The following is a 10,438-nucleotide window of genomic DNA, read 5'->3' on the forward strand; positions in this document are numbered from 1 at the left end:
AACACACAAAATGGAGTTGGCATCTACTTCTTTCCATAAATGCACACCTCTAATTTTCTTACATGTCTCTGGGGCATGGTTCTTCTTTCTGAAACTGCTCATTCACCTGTCTGGAATTGTGAGATGTTGGAGTAGTAACCTTGTATTCTTTCCTTTTTAAACCCTGGCCAAAGCTTGGAGATTTTGGATGACTTCCTCGAAGACTTTCTTTGCTCCAGCCTGTCTTTGGTGGAGAAACCTGTTCTTCAGTCTCGGCTGCATTTCAATTCGAATGGAATTTTACAGAATTGCTGTCAGTCACATTGCTTCTACAAACCACAAATGCTTCTTCTCCAATGTTACTACTAGTCATTTTCACTTTGCTTCCAGAAAGAATAGCTTTAGACTGATCTGAATATTCGCGTAAAAGTGCGTACTTCTGACAATATCCAGTCCTTTCTGACCAAGAGAACACAGGGGCAGCATTTTTAAGTCAGAAAGCACTTGGGAGTGTTCTCCTGATGGAATGCAGAGTGGCTTTTGCAGGCAGAGGCAATGAAGGGTGGAAATCAGCTGCTCCAAATAGACCTGTCCCTACTCTACACGGCCCTGCTGGAGGTTGAAGGCTAGGCCAGCTTCCTCAAATGCTTTGGTAGGGAATATGGTGTAAAAGTCCAGATGTTTAGTTGAGATCCCTTTTATCACATGGAGACTTGGCTCACTAGTCAAGGCATTTTCTTCTTCCTATTTATGCAGAAAAGGCAGAACTTTGTTGGCTGCTGCATGGTCATATGAAGGTAAATTGCAAGGGATTTCCCCTCTTGACTTCTATATTCGGCATCTGTGTTTTATTAATTGGAAAAGCGAGAAATGCCTCTTAAATAAAACTGAGGAATACTAGGAAAATAGCGCAGCTATGGGGCTGCAAACAGCTGCTCCCACAACAGCAACTCCTGTTGAACTGTCATGTGTCTCACAGCACTTGGAGTCAGCAACACCACCACACACATATCCTTTACCATGAAACGTAGAAAACACAAGGTTTGCAAGTGTGTGCTTAACTTCAAACCTCAGTGCCCAGCAGAGATTTGTACCAAAAGCATCATTTGAGTGCCTGAACCCAAGGCAAGAAATAGATAAAAGAAAGGCATGCTGCTTCTGTAATGAAAGGCTGGAACAGCATGGGCTTAGGCACCTTTGGAGTTTACCTGCAGAGTCATGAAGAGGCTCCCATGAGAAAACACCCAGAGGCAGGATTCACTGAGCCATTTCTGCAGGAATACAGACATAGGGTGGACAGAAAGGCCAGCTCCTCCTACTATAAATTTCAGATGCTCCATCCTCCCAGAGGCAGAGTGCAGTGACCAGGCACAGCAAGGGAGCAGAGAAGCAGAACAGCAACATTCTCAGACCTCTTCAGAGAGTCAAAACTTTACCACCACATCCCTGGGCGTCTTTTAAAATCTAGGTTCAACCAGGACACACTCTGCCAATCACAGAGATGCTAAGCTCACACGGGACACTCTTCCCACCCTAAAACACTCTACATGAATCTTGGAACACGCTTTACATATTTATATTTTCCAGCACTGAGCAATGTTTGCCCTACATTTCTTCTCTTCCACTGTGAACAGACGTGTGTCCTCACTCCACCTATCCCCCCCATGTGAATGGTTTTCTGAAGTACATGCTGCTGCTCCAGTAGCACAAGGCCTTTAACTACCAGGTACTTCAGCAGGGCTCGAGCCACACTGTCTTCCCAAGAGCGAGCATGGCTAACTGTTTGCTTGTGCAGAAAGTTCAGAGCCTCAGCATAAACTCAGAAGGATATTTTCCTGATTAATTAGCTTCTCAGCAAAATCCTACATCACAACAGGGAGCTAGGAGTATTTGCTGCCCCTTGCTGAAGATGAAGGTATACTCCAACAGTGTGAGGAACATGAAGTCCAACTCCTGAACCTCCAAGCCCCCTAACTCTGTAAAAATGGCAGAAATCTCAACTCTCTGGAAATGCTGAGAACATGCATTTTAAATCTCATTTTCCATTTTTACACATGTAAGAAGCCTAGCGAGAAAGAATTTTGGGTAAACAAAATTCATTTTACAGGACCAAAAAATCACAAATGAGAATTAGTTAAAGCATTGTTTTACGTTAGCTTCCTTGCTTTTTTCCACACCATATATGCAAAAACCCCTTAAATTTAAAACTATTTTAGGCATTTCAAACAATTAAGGTAACACTTTAGAAAAATCCTCTTAGCCCATTTGTCTTTAATAATTTAAGAGGGTACTTTCTAGAACCATAGTAGTTCTCTTTTTTAGAGGTATGCAGTTTCAAGGTCATTCCTTTGGATTTCTTCAAATTACTGAAAATTATTATTTTCCACTGCTTTAGTTTGTATCTTAGACTTCCTCCTGCCTATGACCAGTAGAAACACAAAGGGTCAAGCACTTGCTCTACTATCCAGTCAAGTAAGTCCTTATTACTTGAATAACTCTCTGAAGAACAGCAGGCAGATAAATCATGTAAGATTTCTCCAATCTTTTAACAGCCCCCATCTAGAATATATACACACAGCTTTAAAAGAACACTGACTACAGGATCCACCAAATTCTAAAGCAAGTTTGGTTTGCTTTTAAAGGAGTAAGAAAAATATTTGTGAAAAAAACCAACATTTTTCTGACATTACATGAAAATAGTAAGAATTATGCCTAACAGACCTAGGTTCAATGAAAGTAAAGCTGCCTGTTAGAAAACTGACAACCAAGTGAAGCTTGTAATTTCAACCTTCATCCATTGCTTTCTTGAGTGACTCATCAAATCAGTGTTACCTAAAAAGTCAATACTGAGAAAGAGGGTAAACCAATAAATACTTCTTTCAATCACACAATTGCTACTACTCTTGAGAACACAGTCAAGCGTTTTATTGTTTATATTCATTTTCATTTACACATAAGAGGAACAATCAATGCAGTTCTATCACAGCAGGTGGACCACATCCTCAAACTCTGCTGAATACGCATAGACCTGTCTTAAGGTCCAATCAGGAGGAAAAAAAAAAAAAAAGAAAAACAAAAGAAGAAAAAATTTAAAAAAACAAGGGGGAAGTAGGGAGGCAAGATATTTCACTAACATCAGTTAATTCATGATTCATGGGTATTTATTTTGCAGGTGAAATAGCTCTTCTGAAGGAGCAAACTGCTTCACTTCTTTACAAAATACACTAAATAACGTTAAGTACTTAGAGAATTCTAAATTTCGCAGTGGTTCATGCGGTAAGGGTGTGCAACCGACACAAAATGGAAAACATGGTTACAGCATCAAACTGCTACTTCTATTCCCAGCTGGTTTATGGAAAAGGTCATTGGACTTCTTGATTTCTGCTCTTATGGAGTAAAAGCAAGAAGTATTTCCTTTCTAAAGGCAACTATGAGGACAGACTACAGATATGCAGTGCAGTTAAACAGGTCTACAACTCGTTTCTAGAGCATTTGCATTTACTATTGTTTTGAAATACAAATATAAAACTTTTGCACACTGTCACTTCTCACACACGTTCAGCTGAAGGAGTCATTTACAGAATTTACTGTGTCGCTCCTATTTTAAACGTCTTTTTTTTCTCCTCTTGGCCTGATGGGTGAAGAGAGCAACTCTTTCCACTGAAAGAAAGAAATTACAGGTGTGCAGAAGTACAACTATGCTACCAACACAGACAGAGACAACTGTGCTCTTGTGCACACCCCTACAACCGGCCGGAGAACAAATTAGGAAGTTAAGCCTGCAAAATAAATGGAGTTTACTCTCAAACTTTTTTTCTTCATTCCAGATGAATTATAGACCTTGATTCGAGGCTGCCCTCTTTTTTTTTTTTTTTTTTTTTTTTTTTTTTTTTTTTTTTTTTTTTTTGCAACTGATCTGCGTGCCTATTGGAACAGCATCTCTGCCAGAGTCATTACACTGAAACGCAGAGCTGAGCAGTTTGGTGGCAGAATGTATTGACGTTTCTGCAGCATCATGAGTCTGGCAACTGGGCTTGGGGAAGTTTCAAGCAGTGGGTCTTTACAATAGCAACTTGATTCTGCAGACAAAAAGCAAAAGATTGGCAGAATTATTAAAGTATCACAACAAAAGCATGTATGCATTCTGCAGAACGTGGCGCTGAGTTTAGTGATGAGCTGGCACCACTGCTGTCAAGAGGCGCGGAAAGGCAAAGCCCTACAGCGTGTGAAGAGACACACCGAGCTGTCGAGTCTCCCACGGTGGCTAAGGGGCAGCTTTCCCCTCGGGACGCTCGCTCCTCTCCCGCAGGAGCAGCCGGAGCCGTGAGGAGGGCAGAAAGAAGTAGGGCTGGACTTAGTCAGCAGCCTTCGTCTGGGGCGTGTCCTACCTCCCTTCCTCGCCAAAAAAACCCCCACAAAAACCCCAACAAACAAACAAACAAACAAACCCCAAGCCACCAACAAACATCATCACGCCGCTGGTTCCGGGGCTGCACGGGCTCCCGTCCCAGGGGGCTGCCCGCCCGGCTGCCCAGCGCTGCCCGCAGCTGCCGGCGGGCCCGGGAGGCGGCACCGCGGGTGGGGCCGGCCCGGCCCGGCGCTCCCCGGGGAGCTCGGCCGCGGGCTCGGAGAGCAGGTGCCCTTCAGCACTCATCGGCCCAAACACGGGCATTAGCATACGAAATGGCGGCAGATGGGTTTAATAGGTGGAATAAAAAGCAGATTGCCGTGAGTCACTCCCTGCGATCTGGAGGGGATGGGGCGGGGGGGGGAGTGGGGAGCACACACGACGCGCGCACACACAGATTGTGAAATGTCAGGAGCGCGCAGCATCCCCAGCGCTCGCCGCCACTTGCCATGGGTCTGAACACCCTCTCTGTGGGGTCGACCCGCCCCCCCCAGCCCCATTTCCCACCCCCCGCCTCCCCCCGAGCACCGCGGCTCTCCGGGCAGGGCGGGGTGCGCGCACCTACCTGTGGCGCCGGGCGCGGGCGTGCATGGGGGCTGCCCCGGGGAACACATCGCATTCAACATCTCAGCCTGTGCATCGGAAACGTATGAGTTTGTGGAAAGCTTGTTTGAAGTCTTCGTTAGACATAGTATAGATGACGGGGTTGATGAGGGAGTTGAGATATCCAAGCCACGTGAAAAAGTCAAAGATGGCCATGTGGAACCAGCAAGCGTCCTTGCAAATAGGCATCACCAAGCTGATGATGAAAAAGGGCAGCCAACACACGATGAAGGCTCCTAAAATAATCCCTAAAGTCTTTGTAGCTTTCCGCTCTCTAGCGGCCGTCAGCTTCTTTTTCTCCAGCAGGGCGTCCGAGACCTTCACCTTCACCTGGTTCATGTACACGGGGGAGCCCGTCTCGCTGGATCCCTCCGGAGCCTTGGAGTTTATGGACGTGACGGAAGAGGTCGACCCCGGGGAGTCTGTAATTAACTGTGCCCGCGTTAGTCTTTTACCTGCTTTCTTTGGCGTCTGCTTCAAAATCCGCGACCTGGCTTCCACGTAGATCCTCCCGTAGAGGGCTATCAGCAGCAGAGTGGGGAAGTAGAAGGCTCCTACCGTGGAGTACACGGTGTACAGGACGTGGTCCGTGTTCACCACACAGTGAGATACTTCCTCGGCCTTCGCCTGCCGCCAAAACAAAGGGGGCATGGAGATGCAGATGGAGAAGATCCACACCAGCGCGATCATTCCCGCTGCCCGCTTGGGAGTCCGTTTCGTGGAGTACTCGACGGCGTCGGTGATCGCCCAGTAGCGGTCCAGGGCGATGACACAGAGGTGCAGGATGGACGCCGTGCAACAGGTGATGTCCGAGGACAGCCAGATATCGCAGACGATCTGACCCAGCGTCCACTTGCCGGTCACAGTGTACATGGTGCTGATGGGCATGACAAGGATGGAGACGAGGAGGTCGGTGACCGCCAACGAGGCGATCAGATAGTTGGCCGGCGTGTGGAGTTTCCTCGTCTGGTAGACCGTGGCGATGACAAAGGCGTTGGAAAGCACCGTGGCCAGGGTGACCAGCGCCAGGACGACGGCGAGCACGATTTTCCCGGAGAGGGGGGTGGCATCTTGGTAAACCACTTCCTCGGCGCTACAGTTTCGGTAAGAGTCGTTGGCGGAACCCAACTGCGCCCGGCAGGGGCCGGCCGGCTCCATCCCTCCGTGGCCGCCGCCCCCGCAGACGGCGGGGCTCGGCGCGGCACGGCGGGGCCGCTACCCCGGCAGGACCCCGTCGGCGCCGGGGGAGGGCTGCAGCATCGCCGCGCCGGCACCACCTCCCGCCCGCCCGCCCTTCCGGGAGCTCCGAGCGGGCTCCGCGGAGCCTCACTCCCCACGGGCGAGGGAACAGGGCAACCCGGGGGCCAGACGCGCCCGCTGGCCCCGGCAGCTCATCGCCCCGCCGCCTGCCCGCGGAGCGCGGCGAGCCCCGGACATGGGGCTCCCGCCCCGGCCGCCCCTACGCGCAGCCCCGCCGCCCGCGGCTCCGCACCGTGTCTCGACGGGCGCGGCGGCAGCGCCGCATGCCCGCGGGCGGCAGCCTGGTCCACCGGGCTGCGGGCGCGACGGCGGGGGCCGCGGAGCCGCCCCGCCGGGCCGTGCCTTCACGCGCAGCCCGCCGCAGCAAGTTTGCAGCCGCCGCCGCGGGTGCGGGCGGAGCAGGAGGAGAAAGAGGAGGGTCCGCGGGAGGCAGGGGGGGAGACCACCTCCCATTGCGCCCCGCCGCGGGCCATGCTGTCGAGGCCAGGCCTCCGCCCAGCACCGGCAGCCGCGGGCAGGGGCCGGTGTGAGTGAGCGGTGAGCAGCCGCCGCCCCTTATATAGCGGGCGGCGTGGCTCCGCCGGCACCGAGCAACCGGTGCCGCTCTCGGGCGGGCTGCCCGCCCGCCTGCCCGCGGAGGAGGAGCCGCCGCCGCCTCCCTTGGCCCTCCCTCCCGCACCCACGAGCCGCCCGACGGGGGGAGGGTTCGGCCCGCTCCGGCCCCGCGCACCGCCCCGCTCCGGCCCCCCGCCCCTGCCCCTGCAGGCGTCGGGAGGAGCCCGGGCTCGTCCCCTGCCCAGGCAGGGAGCGGCCCCTCCCTTTCCAGCCCGACGAGAGATGCCAGGGCACGGGCGGATGCAGGTGCTGCTTGGTCCTGCCGTTGTTCGCATCCTCTCTGGCACCGTGCTGGCTACGCCGTGGGGCTGGGGGATGCCAGCTCCCCAGGGAGTCCGGCGGGGCCGCGGTGTACTGCCCGCCGTCCCTCGGCGGCGTTACAAGTGCCGCTCGGTGCGGGAAGGGCCGGGGCGAGCCAGCCGGTGCGGGCCAGGGGCGCAGCTGGAGCGGGCAGGCACCGCGGGACTGCCCGCCCTGGCCGCGGGCGAGGGGCTGCGCAGCGCGGCGAGCCCCGCTGCAGTACAGGTGCGCGGCCCACCGGATGACATCGCCTGCCTTACACTTCTAGTATTCCCGTGTCTTCTAGGCTCAGGCTTTCTTACTGTTTTTTTATTTTTTTTTATTTTTTTATTTTTTTAATTTTTTGCATTGTTTTTCTGCTGTGCTTGGTGGGACACGCCCGCGGCTGAGCAGCCCTGATGTACCACACAGGCTCCTCCAGCGCTCGGCAGGCGGGGACAGGAGCAGCGGGAGCACGCCTTCGTCCAGGTCCCGCAGCTCCTGCCAGCGTTTGTTCTCAGCAGCCGCAGGAAAGTTTTGCACACAAAGGGAGCGCGAGCTTGCTTTTTGCTAGGTCAGGATAATTCCAAGCTCGGTGAAATGTCTGTGCTCCAGCTCGATTAAATCTCCCGAAGATAGCACGCCAAATTCAGTTAAGAGGAGACAAGCGTTTTAAATCTGCAAGCATGTTTGTGCACACCTCCATGTGCTGCTACGTGCCTAAGTCCCCTGTAAACGCTAAACACGTCCCTCTTGGGCATCTCCTCCTGGCTGTTTTCCTCTGTGACAGGAAAGCGGACAATGTCCCTGTGGCCCCGTCCTTTCTGGGCTTTGCTCAGCACCGCACAGGGACAGGCACTGCAGTGTTCTGCCTGGGACATCGAGCTCACGGACAGGGTGAGAAACCACTGCGCCCTGTTGGTCACCCTTGAGCAAGAGGGACTGGCTCACCTGAGAGGATGCAGATCGAGGAAGCACCACAAGAGGACGCTGCAGAGGATCCATTGTGGCCCGGAGGGGCTAGGAAACTCTAGGAGGGGAAGCACTACACTGAAGAAGAGCCAGGGCTGCACAGCAGTGTGGGAAAGTCAGAGCCCTGCAGGGACAGCCCTTTCCTCCCTGCTTAGGCACAAGGCACTGATCTTGAGATGTGCTAAGACCCACAGGTCTCCTGAGATCAAAAAAAACCGGTGGTGGTGCTTGAGATTTTGTAAAATCTGTCCCAGATCTTTAGTTACACTCTCAAGAAATGAGGTGGGGGAAGATTGCCTTGAATTAAAGAAAGTGTGGCAGTCAAGGTTTGCTTACATTCACTGAACTGACAGAAAGATAAAAATATTAATGAGCCTTTCGGTTTTCCCAGAAGGGCCTGGGGATAGGGTTTGGTCTGTTTCCATGTTTTTATTTTGTAGTGCCTCCTTGCGTTCAAGCAGGCACCACCTCCTTTTGGTCCCTGGTAATTGGTTGGAGCCTTCACTGCATTAAAAATAATAATAATAATACAGAGCTGTCTGCATTCTTCTGATCTCTTTCATAGGCAGAGATTTTATAATCCTGGCTTCTAATACAGTGGGATATTGCTTTCACTTCTGCTCAGCATTTCTGGCTTAATTTAGTTGTGCCTAAGTTGGCAACTGCCCTTAAGCCTCTGTAGCTCAACATTCTTCCTAAATAGGGCTACATATCTGAGAGGAATTTAAATTTAAAACACCAATAATATCAAGAGGAAAACGTAGTCCTTCATTCAGTTTTGGAACAGCTTGCCTCTTGTGCAAAGGCTCTTCTGATAAAATTATAGAGCCTCCAAGAGCAATGTTCTAGACCTTGCCACTGCCATCAGCCATGAAGTGTAGTGTAGACAAGAATTATGTGAATGGATAATGAGTTCTGGCCACCCTACTAATGTCACTGTTTATCCTCATTCTAAAATATTTGTGTTCTGTGCACAGCTTTTGCTGTTGCCCTTCTCCGTTAATTCTGGGTCATTATTCATCAGTAATCATTGTTCATTGCTTCCCTCTTTGCCTTGCCAAGAAGGTATTTTTTCCTCTCTCATTTGTTTTCTTCCATTGTGCTTGCTGGTTTCTCACTCATTTCTGTAGCACTGCTGTGAGTGGTCAGCAAAATGTTCACCCAGGGCGTGACAGGTCTACCTGTGGTGACCTCAGCTCACCTGACTTCCTATAAGGACCACCTGGTCTTCCTGGGCAGGCTCAATAAGCATTCCCCATGTTTTTCTCATGGCTTCAGATTTATGAACAGCTGCAGGAAGAAAGTAAAGGCAGCTTCCTAACAGTGCTCCTGTGTCACAGTGCTGCATGTCACTGCTGGAGGGGCATGCAGAAAACATGGCCCCACCCAGGCACTGGAACTGCTTTAGGCTGTGCATGCTGGCTCCAAGGATGTGTGTCACAACAAGGGGTGCTCAGGTTTTAAAAGACTGCTCTTCCTCTCTTCTCTGCCAGGCTGCACATAGCCCCCTGTCACAACTGGACTCCTAAGGGCCAAGACTTGATGAAAAACCAGATTCTACCTAGATCATCAATAAGTACTGGAGTCTTGGAGTGCCAGTCAGACACATATTGTGAATCATGTATTATCACATGAAGGATCATACCTCACTGCTGTGCTGTTGCCTGGAAGCTTGCATTTCATTGTTTATTTTCTCCTCTCCTAACTGGATCTGAAAAGATGCTTATGAGAAGTGATCTTATTTCCTGAAGCTTTTGGCTTCTGTGCAGAGGCAGGCATAAAATTAATTTCTTTCTGCTGGCATAAGACTGTTAATACTTCCTATAGCCAGATTTTCATGTACTAAAATACCCAAATATAGAAACTGCAATGAAAACTGAGCCTATTATTGGTTTGTTGCTTCACAGACTGCCCATGTATGGCGTAAATATCTTACAAATAAATTAGAGAGAGAAGGCAGACACATAGAAACAAACCTAAGTACAGAAAGGAAAAGTCCTCACTGTACAGTCAGATCTGTCCTGGCCACAGATAATGTGTGGGTTTTGGCTTTTGCATCTTTTAGGTATATTTGAACACAGGGCTCAGTGCACAATATAAACTTCACCTCTGCTCTTGACTCAGCTGGTATGTTGTGTGTAATGGCCTCCTGTAATGTAATGCAGCCTCCTGCACCGTGATGAGATTCATACTCATATTTTAAATAATGAAATTCTGAGTCCTTCTGTTAGCAAAGATAACCTTCGCTATGTAAATCAACACAGTGGTATTTTGTTGAGTTTGCCAACAGGCAAATAACACTAAAGTCTATGAAGTTTCTCA

The 10,438-nt window shown here is 50.5% G+C and overlaps 1 protein-coding gene across 1 annotated transcript; it reads right to left on the minus strand.

Moving 5' to 3' along the window:
* Positions 1 to 2,889: 2,889 nt before the first annotated feature.
* HTR1B (5-hydroxytryptamine receptor 1B) lies at positions 2,890 to 6,278 on the minus strand. Its single transcript, XM_063389501.1, has 2 exons — positions 4,953 to 6,278; positions 2,890 to 4,058 (listed from the first exon to the last, which is right to left on the minus strand). Exon 1 carries the CDS (start codon positions 6,146 to 6,148, stop codon positions 5,015 to 5,017), a length of 1,134 nt encoding a protein of 377 aa, XP_063245571.1. The 5' UTR covers positions 6,149 to 6,278; the 3' UTR covers positions 2,890 to 4,058; positions 4,953 to 5,014.
* Positions 6,279 to 10,438: the final 4,160 nt, after the last annotated feature.

This window comes from Prinia subflava, chromosome 2 (genome assembly GCF_021018805.1).
Source record: "Prinia subflava isolate CZ2003 ecotype Zambia chromosome 2, Cam_Psub_1.2, whole genome shotgun sequence".
Taxonomy (NCBI): Eukaryota; Metazoa; Chordata; class Aves; order Passeriformes; family Cisticolidae; genus Prinia; species Prinia subflava.

Bases quoted from the DNA above. Each gene is read 5' to 3' on its own strand.
- HTR1B (XM_063389501.1), bottom strand. From the start codon at position 6,148: ATGGAGCCGGCCGGCCCCTGCCGGGCGCAGTTGGGTTCCGCCAACGAC.